The 25,632-nt window shown below is 45.9% G+C and overlaps 2 protein-coding genes across 6 annotated transcripts in view; one reads left to right on the top strand and one right to left on the bottom strand.

Moving 5' to 3' along the window:
• The first annotated feature begins 55 nt into the window (after positions 1-55).
• LOC105260819 (peptidyl-prolyl cis-trans isomerase E-like) lies at positions 56-25,164 on the top strand. Of its 4 annotated transcripts, XR_006584196.1 has the most exons (8): positions 3,837-4,052; positions 8,343-8,462; positions 10,848-10,971; positions 15,019-15,141; positions 19,585-19,750; positions 19,908-20,127; positions 22,109-22,278; positions 25,037-25,164. XR_006584196.1 is itself a non-coding variant. In XM_019836723.3 (5 exons), the coding sequence occupies exons 1-4, from the start codon at positions 1,620-1,622 to the stop codon at positions 19,927-19,929; spliced, it is 474 nt and encodes a 157-aa protein (XP_019692282.2). In that variant the 5' UTR covers positions 56-1,619; the 3' UTR covers positions 19,930-20,127; positions 22,109-22,246. The 4 variants fall into 4 exon arrangements, 1 of the variants encoding a protein (XP_019692282.2); XR_006584197.1 differs by lacking the exon at positions 8,343-8,462; XM_019836723.3 differs by lacking the exons at positions 3,837-4,052; positions 8,343-8,462; positions 15,019-15,141; positions 25,037-25,164 and adding an exon at positions 56-1,781 and having other exon boundaries at positions 22,109-22,246.
• Positions 21,818-25,632, bottom strand: part of BMP8A (bone morphogenetic protein 8a) — a 31,749-nt gene continuing 27,934 nt past the window's right edge. Inside the window, exons 7-8 of one of the 2 annotated variants that reach the window (XR_006584195.1) lie at positions 24,898-25,138; positions 21,818-23,937 (exon numbers count right to left, since the gene is read on the bottom strand). Coding sequence is in view for 1 of the 2 variants with exons in the window: in XM_045035596.1 (XP_044891531.1) it covers positions 24,989-25,138 (150 nt within the window). In the remaining variant the exon portion in view is untranslated. Of the gene's footprint in view, positions 25,139-25,632 lie in introns of both variants that reach the window. The other variant, XM_045035596.1, reaches the window with a different exon arrangement.

The following is a 25,632-nucleotide window of genomic DNA, read 5'->3' as shown; positions in this document are numbered from 1 at the left end:
CTTTCCTGATGGTTATAAACAGACTTTTGAGTTAGCCAGGTATACAGAACTGTCCCGTTGCATTGTTGTGGGAGGAGTTTTATAATGGACCTCCATTTAACTTACAGGGAACAGAAGTCTGGCACGGGAGAATTGGGTACAGGTTGGGGTTGGCACATGAATGAAGGCTGTATGGGGAGATCAGCAGAACCCGGCCCCTCCCTCCGTGGATGTGTTAGCTGGGGTTTGTGGGTCCCCTTTCCTACATTCGGTTGATTATGCGGCTAAGATTTCCTCTGGCACTGGGAAAAGGCTTGGTGGCTAGGTCTGAGTGGCAACAGCAAGCAAGTGCTGGAGTCCTAAGTGTGTTGTGGTTCCTTTAGTCCTCAATTCTCACCTGGCCAAGGTCAACCAGTCTACTTGCCCTCACTGTCCTCCAGGAACACTTTCTCCTTTTCCTTGAAACCTGGCAGGCTGTCTTTTCTCAGGGCCTTACCCAAGGTATCATTTTGCTTGGAATATTCTTCTTAGCAGGCTCCCCATTTTCTTGAAGGTCTGGTTTCACTTTAAATTAAATAACTAAGGCCTGATCTGCACAGCAAAGGAAATAAGAAAACTAGGACAATCTGAATGGGAGAAGATGTTTGTAAATGACATCTAAAAAAGGCTTAGGATTCAAAATATATAAAGAACTACAACTTGGGGCGCCTGGGTGGCTCAGTCAGTAAAGCATGCAACTCTTTAACTTAGGGTCATGAGTTTGAGCCCCACGTTGGGCATAGAGCCTACTTAAAAACACAAGAAGTGTTGGCAAGAATGTGAAGTAGGAACCCTTAATGCACTGAGTGGTAACCCAGCCACTATGGAAGACAGTAAGGAGGTTCCTCAAAAGTAAAAAATAGAACTGCCCTATGATCCAATAATCACACTACTGGGTGTTTACCCAAGAGTAGGAAAATACTAATTCAAAGGGATACACGTACCTTTATGTTTATTGCAACATTATTAAAATAGCCAAATATGGAAGCCCAAGTGTCCATCGACAAATGTACGACTGAAGATGTCGTGTATATATACAATGCAATATTATTCAGCCATAAGAGAAGGAAATCTTGCTGTCTGCAACATGGATGGAACTAGAGTATGATGCTAAGCAAAATAAGCCAGAGAAAGACAAATATCCTAGGATTTCACTCACATACGGAATTTAAGAAACAACAAAGACCAATAAAGAGGTAAACCAAAAACAGACTTTATAGAGAACAATCTGGTTACCAGAGGGGAGATGGGTGGAAGGACGAGTGAAACGGGTGAAGGGGATCAAGGTTACATTTATCTTGAGCACACAGCAATATTTGGAATTATTGAATCACTATATTTTACATTTGAGACGAATATAACACTTATGTTACACTGGCATTAAAATAATTAGAAATAAAGGCCGGATCTAAAGTAGATTCTTCTATTTCTTGACTTCCCCAGTTAATGCCGCTATGTATTTGTGATCTCTATTCTGAGTGCCCTCCAAACATCCGCCGCAGGCCACTGGCCAGGAGCACAGCGGCTGCGCCAGCGAGCGAGAGGTCGGGTCCGGGGGCGGGGCCTGGTTTCGGCTTCCGGCGGAAGAGCCAGGGAGCAAGATGGCTGCCGACAAGACCGTGTTGTTCGTTGCCGAGCTAGCGTGGGTTTCTCTTGTGGCTCTGCCCCCTCAGCCTGTGAGCAGCGCCCGCGACTTGACGGCTCTGCTGGTCCTGGCGCTGCCCAGAGCCCTTTCCCTCTATGATCTTGGTCTCGGAGAGTTGGTAAGATCTGTTATTGTGACCTCAGACCGCATTCCAAACTCTCAAGCCCATTCATTCCATAAACTCCGCAGCCCTGACCCCTTAGAGGAAGGAATTCACCGAATAGTTGGGGAGTTTTGGGAACAGCCTTACTGCGCGGGCTGGCAAGCCTCGTGATGTGACCATAAAATAGACAATGTTGATGAGGGTCGAGCTGAGGGCTTTGGGGAATGAACACTCACTCCATCAGGAGAGGTGAGGGCAAACTTTCTGAAGCGCAGAGGCCAAAGCTGGGTTCGAAAGATCATGAGTAAAGCTGTGGCCTGAATGGAGAGCAGCAAGAAAAGAGCCCGGAGAGGTGAAGTAGTCCAACATCTGGGATTTGCGTTCAGGGAGAAAGGCTAGATAGATCGGCAAGGCTCAGACCTTATGAAGGTCTTATTATATGCCGTGTCAAGGAATTTGGGCTCCGTCCTGTGGGCGTTGGTGAGCTTTTGGAGACTATTAAGCTAAGCTGGATAGTGATGTGATCCGATTTGCACTTTCTTGGAATCATTCTAGTAACTATTGAAGAGATTGTGAAACTGGAGGCAGTGAACCTATCACAGTAACCAAGGGCTAGATGTAAGTCTGAAGGGGGATAGGGGAAGAGTGTACCTCACCGGTCATTTTGTATACCTAAAAGACTGGGGACTCCTTCTCCCTGTGGCTGTCTTGCTAACAGAGCATCTGTACCAAGAGTATGGAGGGCACTGGTTCAGAAGGCACTTCCTCTTTGCTGGTGGGCTGGCAGAGGAGGTAGACAACAAAGTTCTTCGTGTTACTTTTATTTCTGTTTGGAGACATCATGGATAATTAGTTTTCCCTGGATTATGAAACAGGTGAGTTCTTTCAATGTCTCTCTTGTTCAGATTCCTAATGTCAGGAAAAGAATTTGAGAAGAATTTTAAGTCATGTGCGTTGTTTACGGTTGATATGTAATGAAGTTCAGGAGGATGTCTCTCTAGGTCAACGTGACTATGATCTTGGTGATGGAAAAGGAATGTTCCAAGGACAACAAGGCCAGGATGCTGGTGTGGCTATGGGCTGAAATTTAGATTGACAGTTTGTTGGATTTGAAGAAAGGCTTTCTCCACATTGGAACCATTTGGGGGCTTTGATATTTGATCATTTAATATATAAACTGTATAGTAAGATTCAGTAGGAAGCTAGTTTTAGAAAAATCTTGAAAGGTCTGAGTAATGTTTCACACCCCCATGCTGGGTAGCTATACCCCACCACACCTGCTGCCCAGACCTCCCTTATTGGCCGTTGTGATTTTAAATAGCAGCAGGCAGCAGGAAAGTTCAGCTGCAACAGTGGCAGGGCCTTGGACTCTGCTCATCTGGGGGAGTTTCCCTTAAATTGGTATCGTAGTTATGGTGCATATTTCTATTTGATCCTTGGTTGTAATTTTCTAAGATAGGAGTTTTAGAACCAGCTGTGCCACTAATTCTGGGTTGATACCTCTCTGAGTTCTTCATTTCTTAAATAAAATAGTAAGACTGGCCATTGGGGGCTCGTCTATCCCTGAATTCTATAAATTAGTAACTCCTGTTGCCCTTGCTTTCTGCCAGCTAACATAATGTTTTCCTGAGGACAAGCATGAGGCTCCTTCACTAATAATCACTTAACGCCGTAGTGAGGTCAGCGCTCTGTCCTCCGTTGGTGTTCAGTTGGAATGAATAATTGGTAAACAACTTTGTCTACTTTCTGTATGTCTTATAAACAAGTTATTAAAATGCTTGGCAAGTAACTTAAGCCTTAAATTCTGTTGTGGTAGAATTGGATACTACAAAGTTTAAAAATTTAGTTCACTATTCAGCTATGTTTATTTAAAATGAACAAAATAACCTTAATATTTCTGGAAGCCCTGTTGACTAAACTAAGGAAACCCTAAAAATTAGATTTTCATTAAAAAAATTTTTTTTTAACGTTTATTTTTTTTTTGAGAGCGAGAGCGAGTGAGAGCAGGGGAGGGGCAGAGAAAGAGAGAGAGAGACACAGAATCTGAAGCAGGCTCCAGGCCCTGAGCCATCAGCACGGCGCAGGGCTCAAACTCGTGAACCGCAAGGTCATGACCTGAGCTGAAGTTGGATGCTTAACCAACTCAGCCACCCAGGCGCCCCTAGATTTTCATTTTTTTAAATGGCATCTGGATATGGCATGCTTCCTTCTATTGCTCACATACTAACGATCTGCTGTTGTGAAAAGCACCAAGGATTTGCTCTTGTTGAGTTTGAATTGGCAGAGGTAAGAAATTTTCCTTGTTTAGTATTTGGTGTTGCCTATTGTCATTGGCTACAAAAGGTGCCACTCTCCATTTGGGTGGATGTAGTAGATTCCTGGGACTGCCATAACAAACTACCACAAACTTGGCTTCATGCAAGAGAAATTTATTCTCACAGCTGTACCTGCTCTGGAGGCTAGCAGATCTAAATCAAGGTATTGGCAGGACCATGCTCCCTCTGAAAGCTCTAGGGAAGAATCCTTCCCTCCCTATCTTCTGGTGGCTCCTGGCAGTCCTTGGCATTCTGTAGCTTATAACTGCATCAGTCCAGTCTTTGCCCCTGTCTTCACATGGCCTTGTTCCCCACATGTGTCTGTGTCTCCTCTACTTACAAGAATACCAGCCGTTGATTGGATTTAGGACCACCTTAATGCAGTATGGCCTCATCTTGACTAATTATGTTTGCAAAGACCCTATTTGTAAATAGGGTCACATTCTGAAATTTGGGCAAACCTGAAGTTTTGGGGGATATGATTCAACCCCCAAAACCCTGGTTTGGTGGTGACAGTTGCCAAGGGACAAGAAGTTCTGGTTGAAGGAAGGCTCACCAAGCCAGGCTCATAGCTCCCCTCATGTAGTCAGAATGTAGAAGACAGATCCTGCAGAGATCTATCTCTGCCTTCTAGAGCCTGCATTGCTGGTTCCTGTCTCCTGTGTGTTTTTAGGTTTCTGTGCCTGAGCACACATCCTTACATCACCAGCTCTAATAAGCAGTTAGTACATACACTTTGTTAAATGCATATAATCTAGGGAGGGAAGGAGGGAAAGTGTGGGGTTTTTTTCCATGTGTGTGCTACTGAGTTTTTATTTGAGTGCTAACCACAGGAAGAGTTGGACTACACACATGAACTCTTAGATTCTCTTAGCAGGATGCTACAGTGGCCATCGACAACATGATATGGCTGAGACTCTTTGCTTTTTACCGAAGCTATTTTTTGATGCTACTTTACAGTACATGGGACCCTCAGGTGCACATTGTGTTTCCAGTTTCCACAGTCTCAAGTTATCTAGGAAACAAAAGTTGTCATTATTTGAAAGTATTTACTGTGAACTGGCTACTTATGAAATGAATTCTTATTCAGAAATCCTTCCTATTTAAATGTTTGCATAAATGCCAACCATCTTTGTTGGTGAGTCTCTCCCTGACACTTTGGTGTTTTTTTGTTTTTGTATTAAAAAAATTTTTTTAATGTTTACTTTTGGGAGCAGAAAGAAACAGAGCATGAGTGGGGGAGGAGCAGAGAGAGAGAGAGAGAGAGGGAGACACAGAATCTGAAGCAGGCTCCAGGTTCTGAGCTGTCAGCACATAGCCCGATGCGAGGCTCAAACCCATGAACTGTAAGATCATGACATGAGCTGAAGTAGGACATTTAACTGACTGAGCCACCCAGGTGTCACTTGTGGGTTTTTTAAAAAATGTTTATTTATTTATTTTGAGAGAGAGAGAGAGAGAGAGAGAGAGCATGTGAGTGAGCAAGCATGAGAGGGGCAGGAAGAAGGAGAGAGAATTCCAAGCAGGCTTCATGCTGTCAGCACAGACCCCAACATGGAGCTCAATCCCATGCACCATGAGATCATAATCTGAGCCAAAATCAAGAATCAGACACTCAACTGACTGAGCCTCCCCAGCGCCCCTCTCCCTGACACTTTTGTATCTACGTCAGGGGTCAGCAAATTCAGACGGCAGGCCACATCCGTCCTGCAGCCTGCTTTTGTATGGCCCATGAGCTAAATAGTTTTTTATATGTTTAATGGGTTTTGGAAAAAAAGGGAAAAAAAGCATATGCAGTAGAGACTCTGTTTGACCCACAAAGAAATATTTACTGTCTAGGGGTACATGGGTGACTCAGTCAGTTAAGCATCTGACTTCAGCTCAGGTCATGATCTCATGGTTCGTGGGTTCAAGCCCCACCTAGGGGTCTCTGCTATCAGTGCAGAGCCCACGTTGGATCTCTGTCCCCCTCTCTTTGTCTCTTTCCCACTCGTTTTCTCTCTCTCTCAAAAAGAAATAAACATTAAAAAAATTACAAACAAATGTTTACTGTCTAGCCGTTTACAGAAAGTTTGCCAGCCTCTAGTCCAGGGCAATATACTGCAAATAGAGTGTAAAAGGATTGCAAGGTAAACTTGTGAATCTGGCATAAAAGACAGGGTTTCATGGAAAACTGCTGTGGTTGGCTCTAGTCAACAAAGTGTAAACTTTTGAGCCATGGCTCAAAAGTGGCTCTCTCTAAGTAAAGTTAAACCAGAGAAAACCTGTAAGGTTTGTTAGGCTGAGTGCTTCAAAGAAAAGTGGTTTAAATTCCTACTGCTGCCGTAACAAATTACCAAAATTTAGTGGCTTAACAACAACACAAATTCATTATCTTAGGGTTCTGTAAGTCTTAAGTCCAAAATGTGTCTCACTGCATGAGCAGGACTACATTCCTTGTGGAGGCTCTACGGGAGAGTCTGTTTCTTTCCAGCTTGTAGAGATTGACCTCATTCCTCGGCTTCTGGTCCCTTCTGTCTTCAAGCCAGCAGTGGCCAGGTGAGTCTTTCTCACCCTGAGTCACTCTGAAACTAACTCCCCTGGCTTCCTTGTCACATTTAGAGGATCTCTGATTACACTGGGAGCACCTGAATAATCCAGTATAATATCCTTATTTAAAGGTCAGCAGACCAACGAGCGATAGCCTTCCTTCCTTCTTGCCATATAATATTACATATTCACGGGTTCTGGAGAATAAGATGTGGACACCATTGGGGGGGGGGGGTGTTATTTTGCCTACAACAGAACTCTTACATGTTTCTACCCTCCCCTTTTTTTATCTTTATGATAAACCTTTCTTGTCTTGTAATCAGTCTTTATGATTAAATATGAAATAAGGGTATTTCATGCTATCATTCAGTCTTTTTCTTAATTGCTATAAGTGAAATTAGTACTTGATTCATCTTTGTTTCTAGGAACAAAGCATAGCTATAATTATAACTTAAATGTTACTAATTAAGGAATCCTATTTCATATTTTTTTAGTTTTCATGAAAAGGCCCAAAACAAACCTTTTTAAAAAATCTTGGGGTGCCTGGGTGGCTCAGTCAGTTAAGTGTACGACTCTTGATTTCAGCTCTGGTCATGATCTCATGGTTTGTGGGTTTGAGCCCCGCATCGGGCTCCATGCTGACAGTGGGGAGCCTGCTTGGGATTCTCTCTCTCCCTCTCTCTGCCCCTCCCTCCCTCCCTCCCTCTCTCTCTCTTAAAAATAAGTAAATAAACTTAAAAAAAAAAAACTACCCAAGTGTCAGTTGTTCTTGGATAATATTCCTGTACATCCATGTTTTCTGTTACTTTTTCATCAAACATGTCCCCCACTAGCCAGCAATACTATTCCTTTCCCATTTAGTGCTGATCTTGACTTTTAAAAATGGACTCAATACATGGTAACTGCATTTACCCTTATAATTTCAGAGTTCTGAGCTCAGATTCAAAGATCATGCCAGCACAGATCTTCCTGTTGGTGTTGAAAGAAAAGAAATGTGTAGTGGCTCAGGGACACTTTATGGTTGGTTTTGTGTTTAGCTTGCCATTGCGGGGTGTGGGCTCCCAGCATAGAATTAATCATGAGCAAATCTCAGACTTCTTAGAAGTAAAATGGAAGGTCTTTTATTAACCTTACAAGGTTTAAGCAGCTGAGTTGTATTGCAGTCATTTTAGAATGAACCTGAACTCTTTGGGTGGACAATTTGTGTCCGTTTAGCCAAACTAGTGAGCGTTAAGGAAGGCTCATTCAGACCAGGCAAGCGGGGCAATCACAGATTCCCAGTCACGTCCTCAACTTTGGCCTCTGTTGCTTTTTTATCCCTGTTTTACTTCCTGCTGTGGTGGGAGTATATACACGGGTAGAGTGGTGTACAGGGGAGGGGAGAATGCAGCTCCTCCATGGAAATAGACTTTGAGATTCTCTGCAAAGCTAGAGGCATGGTCTCTGTGAAAGTCTTGCTCCGGGATGTAGACATACACTGTGCCCTTTCGGCCTTGACAGTGGTTGGAACTTCCCTTTTGGCTCGGCTTAGTCCTCCCTTGTTACTCTTATCTGCCTCTGCTGAGAGCTGGACTTGAAGGCCTGACATTTCCCAGTGACAGCTTCCCTTGTCCGAGAGGTAACTTCTGCCTGTGAGAGCCACATGGTGTGTCCATTCTGCTGACAAAGTGAAGAACTGGGCACAGCTAGTGAACAGCTGGCCAATAGCCTGAATTTCTTAACATCTGTTCAGTTCTTTTCCTTTCAGTGTGGTCAGGTGATGACTGGTTGAAGAAGTTTTCTGGGCAGACTCTTGAAGAGAATAAAGAGGAAGGAGGGTCGGACGGAGCCTTCCAAAGTGGAAACCCAGGAGGTGAGGTTTGAAGGTGTGTGCTTCCACAGGAGGGGCTGGCGCTTTCCACCCAGGGCGCTCCTGATGTAGGTGGCGGCAGGTGAATGGAATGGAGAAGCGTGGCTTTCTTGTCTGAGGGGTTCTAGGTGAGAAGTATGGTATGCATGCTTGGATACCGATTTGTGATTGCTTGAACTAGGTGGGGGTCTGAGATGAGAAAGGACAGTGAGGACTCCCCCTCACCAGTATCCGCCATCCTCCTGACCTTTCCTGCTCCCTCGCTGAGACTTTGGCCCCAGGCTTGCTTTCTTCCTATTCCTGGCCTGATTCCAGAGAGGCCTCAATCCCTCCGTCCTTAGCCAGTTGCTGCCTGCCTCGGCACTTTCTCCTGCTTCTCGATACACCATCCTGACCGTCACTTCTGGGGATAAGTTGGAGGCTCCCTCTCCTCTGTCTGCCCTCTGAGCAGCGGTGTTTCTCCAAGTTCCTCCCTTAGCCCCCCACTCCTCTCTGCCCATTATCCTTGTAGTTTCAGCTGCTGTGTCCCATGTCTGAGCTTATTGCAGCACTCAGTGTTCTGCTCATTTCCTGGTCTCTAGTCCTCACCTTGACCTTGCTCCTGAGTTTCACGGGTTTCTGCCTGCATGTCTCCCAGTTACCATAAATCAACAAAGCATGTCCCAAGTGGATTTCCTCTTTCCTTCCTCTCTGGTTGTCCCAAGTACCCAATCTTAGCAAATTTTGCCATCTTCCACAGTCACCCAAACCAGGGACCTCGCTGTCATCTCTGACTCCTCGTCACAATCCACACCTGATGCACTGCCATATCCTGCTATCATTCTCTTTTACACCTTCCTGAATCTCTTCTCTCCTGTTTGCTTCTGCTGCATTGGCTTGCTGTAGTCTCTGTCATCTCTGCTACGAATAATGATGGTAGCTTCCTAGCTGGTCTCCCACCCTGGGCCCGATTCCTCCTGTCCTGAGCAGCCAGAGGGAGCTTTCTAAGGCATAGAGCTGACCATGTGGCTCCTCTCAAGCAGTCTAGGGACTCCTCATCTATAGGAGGAGTAGTCTGGGCTCCTTTAGGGGGATAGAAGGGCTCTCCGTGTTCAGACCCTGCTCACCTCTCCACATTGTATGTACATTTTACATTCTAGGACAGAGTTTGTAGGTACCTATAAGTGTCTGTGTTTTTACCTAAGCAGTTCCTTTGCCTAAATTCCCTTTCCAACTTACTTTGTCTCGCCATCTCCCATTCATCTTTCATAGCTGAATTCGGTTGCTGCCTTCTCTAGGAACCTTTTTTGAATCCTCTAGTTGAGTGAGATCAGTGTCCCTTCCGGGCTTTTGTTGCCTCTGGGATTCTGTAGCACCCTCTATCCTGCATTTACAGCGTTATTTTGACATTATTTACTTAACAAATGTTCAAATGTTGCTTCCTCTATACCAGCAACTGTTCTGTTTTACAAATATTTAATACTAATGATAATCCTTTGAGGTAAGTGCTAATATTATCTCCAACTCTTGGTGACAAAACTAGGCACAAGGAGATCAAGTAACTTATCCAACATCACATAGCTCATAAGTGACGGAGCCTAGATTTGAACCGAGGCTGTGTAGCTCTGGGATCTGTGTGTGTCTCGTGTTTGTGGCCAGCCCTCCCCCACTGGATAGCCAGTTATTTAACAACTCCAGTACTGGGCCTCATAGCTCAATACCTATATCTTGACCTATTAGTTCACACCACAAATAGGTCAGAGACAATAGAGCTTTCTCTATGAAACAAATGGTAGGGTTTGTACTAAATGTTGTGTTTATCAGCTAGTCATCCTGGTCCACCTGGAGCACAAAGCAAGGCCCAACCTCCTCATTAATCATGAGCAAATCGCATACTTCTTAGAAGTAAAATGGAAGGTCTTTTATTAACCTCAGTCTTCTGAGCAGTCAGGCCCAAGCCAGAGAGCAGCCCTTTCTGCTTCCATTGAAGCCAGACTGTGAATCTGTAGGGGTAGGCATGGAGGAGAAGGGTGTGGGTCGCTGTAACAGGAGTGTGGTGGGTGGGCTTGAACTGGTGTTTGAATGTGCCAAGAGCTATGTGCTATGGGCCAGGAAAGTTCCGTGACCGCAGGGCAGGGTGAAGCGAGCTGGCATGTCTGAGGGTAAGTGTGATGAGGGAATGAGCTTGCAAGGTGGGGCTCAGGTTAGCTGGTGCAGAAGTGTCCTGTCACTGGGTGTCCGGCCGGGGGCTGCGGCCGTGGCCTTCCCTTTCACGGCCCAGGGCCTTCCCTGCCAGCATCTTGCTGTAGCCTGCTTGCGGCTGTTGGTTCTTGGTGTGTATTCAGAATACTTGCTCTCCTACTTGGGGGGTCGAGTTCTGTCCAGCCTAATGATTTATCCTGCACCCAGGGAGATCCCGCTGCAAAAAAGGCCTCATCAAATCCTCAGGTGTACATGGACATCGAGATTGGGAACAAGCCAGCTGGCTGCATCCAGATGCTTCTGCGTTCAGACATTGTCCCCATGACAGCAGGTGAGCGGGACTCTGGGCAGGATGCCGGTGGCTGAGCAGGCCGGAGAGGGGGCTTCCTGGAATCCTGAGCCTTTAACACTTTTAATCTGAGTCCTTCTGTTGGGATCCCAACATTTAGTAACTAACGAGACTGAGCAGACATTTTCGAAGTTCTGTAAAGGCTTAGGACTATTAGAAAGAGTAGGCAGTTGAAAGTTATAAATTGTATTTTTTTTTTTTTGTAGTTTTAATGTATTGGTAGACTTATGGGTATATGGAATAAGAGTTCTGTAAGAATAGTACAAGGAATGCATATATCCTTTGTCCACTCATTAATTTACTTTTTGCCCTCTACACTTTACATTGAATTGATATACATAGATGTATCTTCCCCCTACTGTCCCAGTTGAGAGGAAGTTGAAGACATCATACCTCTTGACTCCTAAATAGTTGAGTATATATTTTCTTAAAAAAAAATTTTTTTTATGTTTATTTTTGGGAGAGGGAGACACAAAGCACAAGTGGGGGAGGGGCAGAGAGAGAGGAAGAGACAGAATACAAAGCAGGCTCCAGGCTCTGAGCTGTCAGCACAGAGCCCAACATGGGGCTTGAACCTGAACCAAAGTCAGTGCCCAACCAACTTGAGCCGCCCAGGTGCCCCAACTATATATTTTCTAAGAATAAGAATGTTCCCTTTCACTCTTATGTGGATCCTGAGAAACTTAACAGAAGACTATGGGGGAGGGGAAGGAAAAAAAAAAGTTAGAGAGGGAGAGAGCCAAACCATAGGAGACTCTTAAAAACTGAGAATAAACTAAGGGTTGATGGGGAGTGGGAGGGAGAGGAGGGTGGGTGGTGGGCATTGAGGAGGGCACCTCTTGGGAGGAGCACTGGGTGTTGTATGGAAACCAATTTGACAATAAATTTCATATTTAAAATAAATTAAATTAGGGGTGCCTGGGTGGCGCAGTCGGTTAAGCGTCCGACTTCAGCCAGGTCACGATCTCGCAGTCCGTGAGTTCGAGCCCCACGTCGGGCTCTGGGCTGATGGCTCAGAGCCTGGAGCCTGTTTCCGATTCTGTGTCTCCCTCTCTCTCTGCCCCTCCCCCGTTCATGCTTTGTCTCTCTCTGTCCCAAAAATAAATAAACGTTGAAAAAATTAAAAAAAAATAAATAAATAAATAAATAAATTAAATTAAATTAAATTAAATTAAATTAAAAAAAAATGTTCCCTTACATGATCACAGTATGACCATCAAAATCAGGAAGTTTAACATCAGTACAACACTGTTTACTAATTTTCAACCCATATTCAGATTTCATCAGTTACCCCGGTATTGTCCTTTATAGTAGTTTTAGCAATTGTTCTTCCCTGGCAAGGATTCACACACCACACACTAAAAAAGTCTCTTTAGTTTCCTTCTATTTGGAACAGTGTTTCAGTTTTTTGTCTTTTTTTTTTTTTTTTTTTAAGTTTTATTTATTTTGAGAAAGAGAGAGTGAGTGTGAGCAGGGGAGGGGCAGAGAGAGATGGAGATAGAATCCCAAGCAGAATCCACACTAGGAGTGCAGAGCCCGATAAGGGGCTCGAACTCAAAAACTGTGAGATTATGACCTGAGCCAAAACCAAGGGTTGGGCGCTTAACTGAGCCACCCAGGTGCCCCTTTCATTGTCTTTCTTGATCTTGATGACTTTGAAGAGGACAGGCCCGTTTTTAAGATTATTTCTCAATCTTTGCCTAGTACTTCCTCATGATTAGGTGTAGGTGTGATGTGTTTTGGCAGGAACACCGCAGAAGAATGCTGTTTCCTTACCAGTGTATCGTGTAAGGAAGTGCGTGATGTCAGTTCCAATATTTGTGATGTCAACTTTGGTTGCTTGCTTGGAGATGCTGCCAGCTTTCTCCCCTGGAAGTTACAACTATTTTTAGGGTTATAAATTAAAAGCTAAAGTTTTTTCTCCTCACTACCTCCAGCCCATCTCTTTGAGGTAACTACTATTCACATTCACAGTTGTGTGCTTCTTATTTTCTTTCTTTCTTTCTTTTTTTTTTTTAATGTTTATTTTTGAGAGAGGGAGAGTGCGAGTTGGAGAAAGGCAAAGAGAGAGAGAGAGACACAGAATCTGAAACAGGCTTCAGGCTGAGCTGTCAGCACAGAGTATGACATAGGGCTGGAACCCAGGAACAGCGAGATTGTGACCTAGGCCGAAGTCAGACACTTAACTGACTGAGCCCCACCCCCCCAAGCACCTCTTCCTATTTTCTTAAATATTCATATTTTTTAAATATGTTTATCAAAAGTGTTTTTTTTAAACAGTATTTCTTTTTTTTTTATTATTATTTTTAATGTTTATTTATTTTTGAGACAGAGACAGAGCATGAACGGGGGAGGGTCAGAGAGAGAGGGAGACACAGAATCTGAAGCAGGCTCCAGGCCCTGAGCTGTCAGCACAGAGCCCGATGTGGGGCTCGAACTCACAGACCGTGAGATCATGACCTGAGCCGAAGTCGGACGCTCAACCGACTGAGCCACCCAGGCACCCCTCAAAAGTGTTTTCAAAAAATGTTTATCAAAGTCATAATTTGCACATAGTTTAAAGAAAATCATTGAAGTTTGTTATAACGTGATGTTCTTCTGTTCCCCCTCACCATAATTTTCCTGCCCTGCCAAAGGTAACATTCATTTTTTTCAGGTGTTATTTTGGCTTTTATTGCTACAGCTCTGAAAAACATATTCACATTATCACTACTTGATTTTTTTTTTTTTTTTTTTTTCCAGTTTTTGGCTGTTTTGGGTCAGAATTTTTAGGAAACAGACTCATGGAGAATTGCATGCAGGAGGCAGAGAGTCATCTCAGGGACAACTCTTGCAAGGGAATGAGGGGAGCAGAGTAGGCAGAGTGTAACTGAGATGCCATCAGTCACATAGAGGCCTCAGCTGGTCCCGGGGGTGCATTGGAGCTTGGATAGCCCTTCTGAGTTGTTCTGAATTGAGGCCTGGGAACCAGGCCTCTGAACCCTCACATGGACAATCATGAATTCTGGCTGATTCCCAGAAGGGGTGAGCAGCTCTCTTCAACCAAAGGCATTTACTGGGGTGGAACTTCTCCTGGGGCTGCTAGCATCTCACACTCCTGGGAGGTGAGAAAGTGAGAGTCTTGGTCTTGAAGGGGATCCAAGTGGCTTCCCAAAGCCGCCACCGCAGTCCACCTCTCACACCACTCAGATCCTTATTGGCTGCTGCGTCTCAAGTCTCTCCTATCTCCTCCCTCCTGACCTCCGAACGGTTGCAGGGACCCAGAGCTCAACACTTTTTTGTCTTCTCTACCCTCACTCTTCACTTAATGGTTCTTAACATATTAGCCTCGTGCCCACCTCTTAGAACTGATTCTTTACTGGGTGGGAATGAAAGTCACAGCTAATATATTCTTCCAACACATAGTTTGTAAAAAGAAAAAAAAAAAAAAGTGTTATGTGGGGCTCCTGGGTGGCTCCATCGTTTGAGTGTCTGACTCTTGAATTTGGCTCAGGTCATGATCTCGAAGTTCATGAGATCGAGCCCCAAGTTGGGTTCTGCACTGGCAGGATGGAGCCTGCTTGAGATTTTCTCTATCTCTCTTTGCCCCTCCCCTGCTGGTTCTCACTTGCTCTCTTAAGTAAAAATAAATATATATTTTTTTAATATTTATTTTTGGGAGAGTGCAAGCAGGGGAGGGGCAGAGAGGTGGGCAGAGGATCCAAAGTGGGCTCTGCGCTGATAGCGGCGAGCCTCATGTAGGGCTCAAACTCATGAACTGCCAGATCATGACCTGAGCCAAAGTTGGACATTCAACTGACTGAGCCACCCAGATGCCCCTAAAAATAAACATTAAAAAATTTTTTTAAAAAATAGTGTTATGTAATAATTATAATATGAAAGAAAATGAAAGTAATTTACAATAAAATAGTATGTATTTCAGTATTTAAATGCTTGGACACAACTAAATATGTGAAATATTTAAACATACACTTCTGCCTAGAGCAATAGTTAGCAGTGTGGACTGATATAGGTGTATTTTGTTGGCAGGGTCACAGTAACATGATTTCCTGACATGGTGAAAATCCCCTGGTAAAATTCTGAACGAAACCAAAAATTATGGTCCCTTGGTTTATGTAGTAGGTCTATTTCTGGAAAAATTCAGTGCAAAAGGTAAGTCTTTGGATTTATATGTAAAATGGAGTTAGGTTCTCAGCTCAAATCATTATAAACAGATTTTTATCCAATACATGAATGTTTCTCAGGGCATTTGAAAGTCTGAGAGGATTAAGAATAATTCTTCCTGACATGTGACATGGCAGGACATCTGGATTCCCTGTTCCCTTCCCACTAATGCCAGTAGCACCCCCATTATTCCTGACAACGAGCAACATAGCTTGGAGTTTCCAAGTAGCCTCGAGGGGGCAGTCTTACCCTATTTATAACCAGTGCTCTGGCCAATCCCTTTCTGTCCCAGGTTTTCCAGGGTTTCCAGTCATATCTGTAAATGAATCCTGTCCACATGTCAGCCTCCATGCTGTTCTCTCCCTGTCGCCTTCCCCTGGACGTCCCCTGGATGTCTCAGACCTCACAGACTCTCATGTTCTTTTCTCCCAGACCCTTCCTCTCCTCATCCCTGTCTCCAGCAATGCCACCACCATCTCCCTAACTGCTTGCTCAGCTTAGGACCCCTCCTCGACCCTTCTCCTCCATCTGACATAGGTCAGATCCACGTGTTTCAAGTCACTTTCTCGTCTGCCCTTGCTTCACCCTTCCTTCACCAGCACCAAGTCCTCACACTTGTCTCCCTGTTTCCACTCCTGCATCTTCCCCTCCTGGTCCAATATGTGAGGTAGTCAGAGCCATCCTTTTCAAACATAAACCCAGTCCTGTTACTGTCTGGCTGAGAGTCCTCCCATGGGGCCCCATCACTTAGGACCCACTGGCATGAGGCCTGGCACCTTCCCAAGTTCCCAGAATGTGCTGCTCCTCCCTCTGTCCTCAAGGCAGTCTTGCTGTTCCTCAGTCACAGCTTACTCCCCCTCAGGGTCTTGGTCATTCTACTTCCTGTCCTAGAATGTTCTTCCTCTAGCATCTACAGCGTTCACCCCTCACTTCCTTCAGGTGCCATGTACCTTGTCTTAGAGACCTGCCTTGCTCTCTGTCTAGAATGGGCATTCCTGTCATCTCTTCTTTTTAGTCAGCTTCATTTTTCTTCATATATTTAATACCTGAGATTATATTATGAAGTTACTTATTCTTTCACTTATTTTCTGTCTCCCTTTCTAGAATATTAGCCTCATGAGGGCAGGACCCAGTCTTTATTGGTCACCACTGTATTCTAGAATTGTGTAAATATTTGAATATTTAAAACTGATGTTCACAGGGCAGTTTTGTTATGTGTCAGGCACCTTGATCAACTCCATCATTGAGAGTGGAATGGGACATGGTCCCCATCCAAAGGGAGCATGCAGTCTAGAGCCCTAGCCATGAAAAGGAGGCTTTCTCACTGAGACAGATGAGCTTATAGGTACCCTCCCTCAGCCTCTGCCAAACCTGGCTCTTTTAAACTCAGATGTCACCTCCTTCAGAAAGCCTTCCATGGTACTGTTACATGTGTGTGTGCGTGTGCATGTGAGAGAGAGACACACACACAGACACATATACTTTTAGGTGATTGCATCTTGTGCTTCCATTCGCTGAACAGATGTCTGTGCCATGAGGCTTTGCTGTTCCATAGCATGATTTTCTTTAAAAAACAAACAAACAGTTTTATTGGGATGTAATTCACATACATTCAGTTCACCCATTTAAAGTATACATTTCAGTGGTTTTTACTGTACTCAGTTATGCAGCTATTACCACAAATAATTTTAGAACATTTTCCTCCCAAAGGAAACCCCACACCCTTTAGCATTCTCCTTCTCCTTGTCCCCCAGGCCTAGGCAAACACTAATCGACTTTTGATTAGTGTTTGCCTATTCTGGACTATCATATAAATAGAATTCCACAGTATGTGGCCTTTGTGACTGGCTTCCACTTAGCATGTTTTCGAAAAAGTTCATCTACGATATAACATGTATCTGTACTTAATTTTTTTTATTGTCAATTAATATTCAGTGTGTGCATATACCACAATTTGTTTATCCATTCATAAGTTGATGAACATTTGTGTTTATACATTTTGGTTATTATGAATAATGCTGTTGTGAACATTCATGTATAAGTTTTTGTGTGGACCTATGTTTTCGTTTCCCTTGGGTAGGTACCTACAATTGGAATTGCTGGGGTATAGGATAACTATTTTTTCATATTTTGAGGAACTGCCAGACTGTTTTCTAAAGTGGCTGCACCATTTTACATTCCCATCAGCAGCCTATGAGCGTTCCAGTTTCTCCGTATCCTCACAATCACTGGTTATTATTTCTTTTATGTTCTCTTTATGTTATCCTAGTGATGTGAAATGCTGTCTCATTGTGGTTTTGATTTGCCTTCTGACTGATGGAAACAAGATGTTGAGCATCTTTTCATGTGTCTATTGTCCATATTTTAATCTTCATGAGAAAATGTCCATTCAGATCCATTACCCATTGTTAAATTGGGTTATTTATCTCTTTTTTATTGAAGTACAAGAGTTCTTTAAATATTCTAGCTGTAGTTCTCTTATCAGATACATGGTTTGCAAGTATTTTTTGTCATTCTGTGGGTTGTCTTTTCACTTTTCTTTGTTTTGCTTCGAAGCACAAAAAGTTTTAATTCTGTTGAAGTTCAATTTATCTCTCTTCTCTTCCATCAGTATATTTTTTGCATCATAACTCAGAAGGTTTTGCCTAAACTAAGGTTGTGAAGATTTACTCCCATATTTTCTTGTAAGAGTGTTAAAGATTAGCTCTTACATTTGGGTGTTTGATCCATTTTTAGTTCATTTTTGTGTATAGTGTGAGAAAAAGGATCTAATTTCATTCTTTCGCCTGTGGATGTCCAGTTGTCCTAGCCTCATTTGTTGAAAAAGCTGTTCTTGGGTGCCTGGGTGGGTCAGTTGGTTAAGCATCTTACTTTGGCTCAGGTCATGATCTCATGGTTCGTGAGTTTGAGTTCTGCTTCAGGTGAGCATGAGCTCCGCTTTGGGTGAGCCCTGCTCTCTCTCTGTCTCTCTCTCTCTCTCTGTCTCTCTCTGTCTCTCCCTCTCCCCCCCCCCCCCCCGTCTCTGCTCTTGTGGGATTCTCTCTCTCTCCCTGCCCTCGCTCACTTGTGTCCTCTCTCAATAAAAGAAAAAAAAAAAAAAGGCTGTTCTTTTAATTGTCTTGGCATCCCTCTTGAAAATCAGTTGACCATAAATGTAAGGATTTTGTTTCTGGACTTTCTGTTCTGTTTCATTGATCTATATATGTGTCCTATGCCAGTTCTACATTGTCATGTATTCTGTAGCTCCATAGTACATTTCAAATTTGACAAGTGTGAGTCCTCCAACCTTGCTCTTCTTTTTCCAGATTGTTTTGGCTGTTCTGGGTCTCTAACATTTCTGTATGAATTTGGGGAATAGTTCTCAATTTTTGCAAAAAAGCCGGTTGGATTTTGACAGAGATTGCACTGAATCTGTAGAACAATTTGTGTATTGCCATCTTAGCAGTATTAAGTTTTCCAGTCCATGAACATGGGATATATTTCCATTTGTTTAAATCTTCTTAAATTTCTTTTTGTAACATTTTATAGTTATCAGGGTATAAGTTTATATTTCTTTTGAATTTATTCTGAAGTTTATTCTTTTTGATGTTACTATAAATGGAATTATTTTAATTTCATTTTCAGATTGTTCATTGCTAGAGTATAAAATAATTTGATTTTTGTATGTTGATCTTGTATTCAGCAACTTTGCTGAACTAGTCCTAATAGTTTTTTAGTGGATTCTGTAGGATTTTCTTTATACAAGATCATGTCATCTGCATATTTCATTTTGTTGTTTTGTAGATTGCAGTTGCTGGAACATCTAGTACGATATTGAATAGAAGTGGTAAGGGCAGATGTTTTGGTCTTATTCCTGATCTTAGGGGGAAAACATCTAGTCTTTCACTGTGTGGTTTTTTTGTAGGTGCTCTTTATCAGACTGAGGAAGTTCCCTTCTATTCCTAGTTTGTTGAGTGTTTTTATCATGAGAAGTTGTGGGTTTTGTAAGATGCCTTTTCTGTGTCTATTGCGATAATAATGTGGGTTTTGTGCGTTATTCTGTTAATGTGTTATATTGCTTTTTGGATGTTAAACCAGCCTTGCATTCCTGAGATACATCCACAGTTATCTTTTGAGTGACTCTTTTCCACTAGACTATGAGCTGCACCAGGGCTGGGACCAATGTCCCCAGGGCTCAACAGGAGCTAAGTTACAAAGTAGTCAATACAAGTATTTATTGAATGAGTGAAAGAAAGGATAAACCAGTATAAAATGATTTAAGCAACTTTGCTCACCATTTCACTATCAACTGAGTGGCAAACAAGGCATCCACATGGTATTATCCTAGAGTCTGAGCCTGCCTGGTTGAAGGGCTGTCAACAGTCTGCACAGATGTACGTCTGACAGCAGGGAGCCAAGGGTAGGGCCTGACGTGCTCCTTCTCTCCCCCAGGCCTGCTCTCCATGGTCAGCTCTGGCCCAAACACCAACAGCTCCCGATTCGTCCTGACATGTGACAAGACTGATTGGGTAGATGGCAAGCACATAGTGTTTGGGGAGGTCACAGAAGGCCTGGATGTCTTGCAGCAGATTGAGATGGGTGCCCACTTGGGCCCTGGGTGCGTAGCCCTGTGGGAGAGCTGGAGAGAGGGGCCGTGGCAGATCCCAGGGAGGGCTGCTTCTGCTCAGGCAGAGGTGGGTAGATGGGGAGGGTATCCCTAAGCCAGTCCTTACTCTTCACCTTCCCTTGGTTCTCCCCCTCTTCTGTCCCCACAGAGACCCAGGGCAGCAAGGATAGGAAGCCAAAGCAGAAGGTGATCATTGCCAACTGTGGGGAGTACGTGTGAGTCCGCAAAGTCTCGGCACTGCCCCTGCATATCCAGGAGGGAGCTGTCAGCCTGGGAACCAGCACCTGAGGGTGTCTGTCCCCTTTGCGGCAAGCAGGGGTTTGTGTCATGGCCCTTCTTGGACTCAGCTCACAGCGACTCTTCTGCGGGTATGGCCTGGACTCCCTCTGGCTCTTTCCCAGGCATGGCCAGCACAGGGGCCACCTTCCTCATTGTGGACAGGCTGTATGTGGCCTTTTCTGGGCCTTTACTGCCACAGCTTCTCCTCGTCCTGCCAATGTGGCTCCTGGACATTTCTTCTAGGAAAATAAATCCTAGTTCTTGTATGGCCGCCTGCCAGCCAGGTCCCAGGTATTTTCAGAGAGCTGTGACTGGCCCATCTTCCTGTGACAAAGCAGAGCACCTCCCCTGCTGTTTCCCTCCCACCCGGGCTGGGTCCCTAAGACTATACCCTTTGCAGACTACTGTAGGGCAGCAGAGGTCAGAGCTGGTGCCAAAGTGCCTCTGTCCTCTCCTCTGCTACGAGGCCAGTGAGTTAGGTAAGCCATGGTCTATTCCTGCCCTCATACCTAGTCGTGAGTCTAAGGGGCACCTGAAATCAGTCTCGGTGACCCATTCACTTATTATTCAGTCATTGAACCAATAGTCCGAATTGTAGTACCGCAGAATGCCCAGAGTCCTTTTACCAGGCGCTGTGCGTGGTGCTGGGGAAACACGAGAAATCAGCCGAAATGGTACTTGCATCCTCCCCATACCCCAGCCCCAGTGGAAATCAAAGTCTGGTGCCACAGTCTGTAGCATGTGTGGCCTCTCACCCTATACCAGTGTTTGGCCAGCCGGGCCACCTCCCAGCATGTCCCATGTGCTGAGGCTGGTCACCAGAAACCATCAGTCATCAGAAACAATGTCCAAGGCTGCCACCTGCTCCTCTGCCGCCTGCCAGTGGCTCTAGATCAAGGTTCGACACTCAGAAACCATTGGGCAGGGCTGGTTCTCATTTTGGGTTGAAGTCAGGCTGAGCCTGGAGGGGAGGAGAGAAGCCTGCTGGCCTGTGACCCCAGGGCAGCTTCTGCAGAGGGTTGGAGGCTAGCCCTCTCTATCTAGCTAGCATCCTGGGCCAACCTTGGTTTCTGCCTTCAGGTGGGGTTTGGCTTGTACCCCTTTGGTTGGCTGGCGCCTGCTCCTGTCGCTGAAATCATGGCCTGCAGTATTCCCAGCAGGGACCCTCGCTCCCTAACCTAGGCGTCCCTCTAACTGGTATCAGTCATGGCTATCAGGACAGGCAGCAGTGAGGCCAGGAAAATGCCAGCCACTCAGGGCTGGTGTGATGTCTGGGAGAGAAGAGATGTACTTGAAAGACTCAACAAGGCTGGCTCTAGGGTATTACATGTGGGGAGGGGGAACCGACTGGCCTGAAGCCCCAGGAGGGAGGACTGGTCACAACTCTGTGAAACCAGGGGAGAGGTTGTTGGGGGGAGGGAGTTCTGTCCCTCACTGTGCTTCCCTGATTGCCCTAGGAAAGTGGGACTAGCACACTGGCCAGGAATCCAGTGGATGGGGACCTGACAGGTGGCAGTTGCTCCCTCTGTGCTCTATAAGGGGCTTCCCCAAAATTTATCATGTGGGTCCACCCGTAACCCTTGTGTAGGTGGTGACCTGAGCCTCAGTGGTGAGATGCCAGGTCCCAATGCCTGCTGATCGCGTAGGTATTGTCTGACCAGAGCACCTGCCTTCCTGATGGGGGCCAGTGCTCCCGATGGTAGGGTCATGGGGGCCTCAGACCTGCCTCCAGGGAGGGAATCGTGGCAGAACTGGGGCAGAGGGAGTGCTACAGCAAGATCTGTTTTCAAAGAAGATTTAATAACAAATTTTCAATATATCATAGATCGAGTAAATCAGATCACCAAGCAGTACATAGAGTATGATCCTGACTTCATGAAATACCCAGATGTTCTATATAAAGACAAACATGTATGTGTCAAAGAAAAAGACTGGAAGGAATTATTAACAATGCTTATCTCTGTGTACTGGGATTTTGCATTTTGGGGATTATGCTGGGATTATGTTTTTTATTTTCAAAAATTTCCCTAGCACACAAGTGAGGAAAAACTTTTTTTTTTCTTTTTAAAGGTCCAAATGCTTGCTCAAGGCTTCATGGTAAGAAGAGAAACCCCAGGAAAGCTCCCCTTTCAGCTTCCCAGAAGCTGTAGGACTCTGGACTTTGGGAGGAAATGGGGACAAAACACAGCCCCGTCCTCAGTCCCCAGCAGAGGCCCGGCTCCACAGGTCACCAAGTCACGGTAGGTCCCTGCACGCCAGGACTCCCACCAGCAGGGGATTTTGTAAGTCCCTACCTCATCCCTAGAGATGACCAAATTTAGATTTTTTAGGAAAAGCTCAGCTTTAAAGTAGACACAGCAGCACCTCCTGGACATGTTCTGGAAGGAGGGGGTTTTAACAGGAAGGTTTTAACAGGGGAGGCCCAGATATATAAATTCATTTAAAGTAAGACCACTAGTAAATGCTATTCATTCAGTACCCATGCACGCACGGTGCTGAGTGCTTTGTGGACACACCAAATCCCCACGATGGCCTTGCAAGGGCAGTACTAATACTCCAGAGGAAAAACTTCTAACTTAGAGGTGACATAATTTGGTCAAATTAATAAGAGGCAGAGCCAGGATTCTATGCCAGGTCTACTGGCTCTAAAACCCACCATATCCTATTCACAGCCTCCTTTCCTGTGAAATTGCAGGGCATTTCTCGAAGCATGTTACCCATTTCTTTACATAGACACACAAAAGAACAGGGCTTTGCCTGGTGAGCTGTCGTCCGGGCTAGTACCATGCTCTGATTGTGGAGGTGCGCTGGGTGTGAGGTGCACAGAGCAGTTCCCCCTGCACCCCTGCCCCCAGACTTGGCTGTTCCTCTGCAGCCTCCCTTCCTGGCAGCACTTACTTTGCTGTCAGTGGGCCTGAGCTGACCACCCTTATGTATCCTAACGTGCAGCCTTGAATGTAACTTGGGGTATCAGGCAACCATATAAATAAGATGGCTGCCCCTTTATTGACTTTGCATCCATAATTCTCCCCCTTCTCCAAGGCCTTTTCTGGTTGGTTTCAATTTGTTGGCTGGCTGGAGGTTCTAGAAGTCTGTCAGGAAGTCCATGACCACTGTACTTTCAGCTTTATTGCACAGAAAGGGATTCAGATCATGATACTTACATTCCTATTTGGCACACCCAGTGGACAAGGCAGTCTGCATCTTTAAAACATTCATTCTACAAGCTTTCTTGGTATCCCCAAAACATGTCAGGTTATGTGCTAGGTGTTGAGGAGACCAAATACTGACATTTGTTAAAAGTTTTCAAACCTCCACTGCCATTGATACTGGGAGGAGAGAGCTGCTAAGGCCCCGAAGTGGCGGGTTTCATGTTCTATGTACACAGCAGCTGGGCACTCAGGCTGTCTTTGCTCTGTGACAGAGGAGACAGCCAGCGTTTCAGGCAGGAAGTAGGCTTATATCCTTGTGTCACAGATGAGGAACTGAAGCTTGAATCAGGAAGGGAACTTATCCTGACACCAAACCCATCAGTGGCTGAGTTGGAACCAAAGTACAGGTCTCCCGACATTCCAGCCACTTTGTGATTCAGTCCCTTGCCAGCCAGAGCTCAAAGCCCCAGGCTAATAGGGAACTCCCCACTTTGCAGACAGTCTGGGCCTGCCCTCTGTGTACACGGGGAGGGTCTCTTCCTCTGTACTTGCTCCACAGTCCCTTCCAGGTCCCTGTGGAGGGGCTGCTGTCCTGCAGCAGGGCCCCAGATTCCTCAACTGCTGCCCCGCCTGCTGTCCTGGGGCCCCTCCTCAGGGTGCAGAGTGATGGCAGAGATGCGCGTCTTTGGGCACAGGGGTGGTTCCGCCTCGGCTGGGCTGTGCCTGTGGGTTGGGCGGGCCCAGGATCTGCTTTTAATGACACAGTATTTCAGGGCTCAGGCAGCTGAACTCTGTCTGCTCCAGCAGGTAAATTACAGGCTTAGCAAGTCAGAAATCAAACAAACACTCCCAACTGCCTATGGCAGCTGCTCTGAGGAGAATAACGATTTTCGGGAACCTTCACCCAGGTCAGCCTAATTACTGCCTGTCATTCCCTTGGGACAGGGACCTTTGGTTCACAGGCCTCAAGAAACAGCACAGTGCTTCTGGGCACACAATGTGGTATAGACTGTTGAGCAGCCTGTTCTTAACTCCTCGGTTCTAGCAGACAGACAGTTCCCTCCTGGACCTGTGCCTGGCCCGAGGTGGCCCAAGCACCAAGCTGTGGGTAGAATGGGTTGCTCCTTAGTGTGGGGAAACTGAGTTCACTTTGTGTCAGTGCTAAGCCTCACATGGAAAAAAGGCAGAGGAAACTGGAAGCCCCCAAGGTTATTTGCTTCTGGGTTGGGGTGGGGGCATCATACCACTTTCCCAAGGAGGGGAAGACATATGCCATAAAAGATCCCTGTCACCCTCAGTCTTAGCATGAGGCTCATCCAGCTCGTTCTTCTTCCAATGTGCTGCCAGTGGGCCAAGTTAGGAGCCCAGTAATGCACTACTGAGCACAACTGCATCTCTGTGCCCTGGAAATTCCCAGTGTGGTGCTTATAAAGAGGGACAGACCCCCTCCCCACTCAAAGCCCAGCCAGCTAAGCTCACACTCCAGATGCTCCTCAGACAGGCCCGGGTCAGCTACAGTCTGGGTTGGGGATGGCCAAGGACAGGTCCTAAGACAGGATGTCTGAGCTGAAGACAGTGCAGTCAGCATGCCTCGGAGGCTGCTGCGCACATCAGGCCAGCCAGTCTACAGACATCGGGGGGAGGGGGCAGAGGGACCTGGGGAGACCCTGGCAGGGATGCAAGTAGGGGTCCTTTCTGCCACCCCACCTGAGCTGTGATGGCATTTGAGGGTTTCCTGCGTCTGGAGAGTGGCCTGATCCAGGCGGGAGGCTCTGCAGCGGCGGGGCGGGGCCGGGCCTCAGTGGCAGCCACAGGCCCTGACCACCATGTTGCGGTGCTTGCGCAGGATGACATTGTTGCTGCTGTCATAGTAGAGCACGGAGGTGGCGCTCAGCTTCGTGGGGGCGCAGCACGCCTTGGGGACCGCGTCCGGCTTCATCAGGTGCACCTGGCCAGGGGAGGGACGGCAGTCAGGTGTGAGTACCGCGGCCTTCTCCCACGACTCCCAGGTCCCACCGACCCCGGAGTCTCCAGCTGCTCACCCTCCCCGGCTCCATCCTCTGCAGCCCGGGCTGGCGCTAACCTGTAGATGTTCCCCACCCTGCCCCCCTTCACCCCTTCCCCTCACCAGCTGGCTCCCTCCCTCCACATTCACTCCCCTCAGAGGCCACGACCGGCTCACTGGTCTCCAGCACATGGCGTGCCCAGTGCCCAGTCCCTCTGCCGCACCACTCCTCTGGGGTCCCCTCCGCTCCTCCCATGTGCTCCTGTAACGTCCCTGATCATATCTTGTCCCCATTAGCTGTTTGCCATCTGTCTCCCCTCCCAGCTGTGAGCCAGTGAACGATCACAGAACAGGAGAGACCTAGAATCCTAGGTCCATCCTCATGTTCAGTGCTGTTACTCCTCAAGGCACTTGCCACCCGATAACAACTTCTAAGG

This window comes from Felis catus, chromosome C1 (genome assembly GCF_018350175.1).
Source record: "Felis catus isolate Fca126 chromosome C1, F.catus_Fca126_mat1.0, whole genome shotgun sequence".
Taxonomy (NCBI): domain Eukaryota; kingdom Metazoa; phylum Chordata; class Mammalia; order Carnivora; family Felidae; genus Felis; species Felis catus.
The sequence above is the reverse complement of the archived record's forward strand: the minus strand, read 5'-3'. Positions and strand labels throughout refer to the sequence as shown.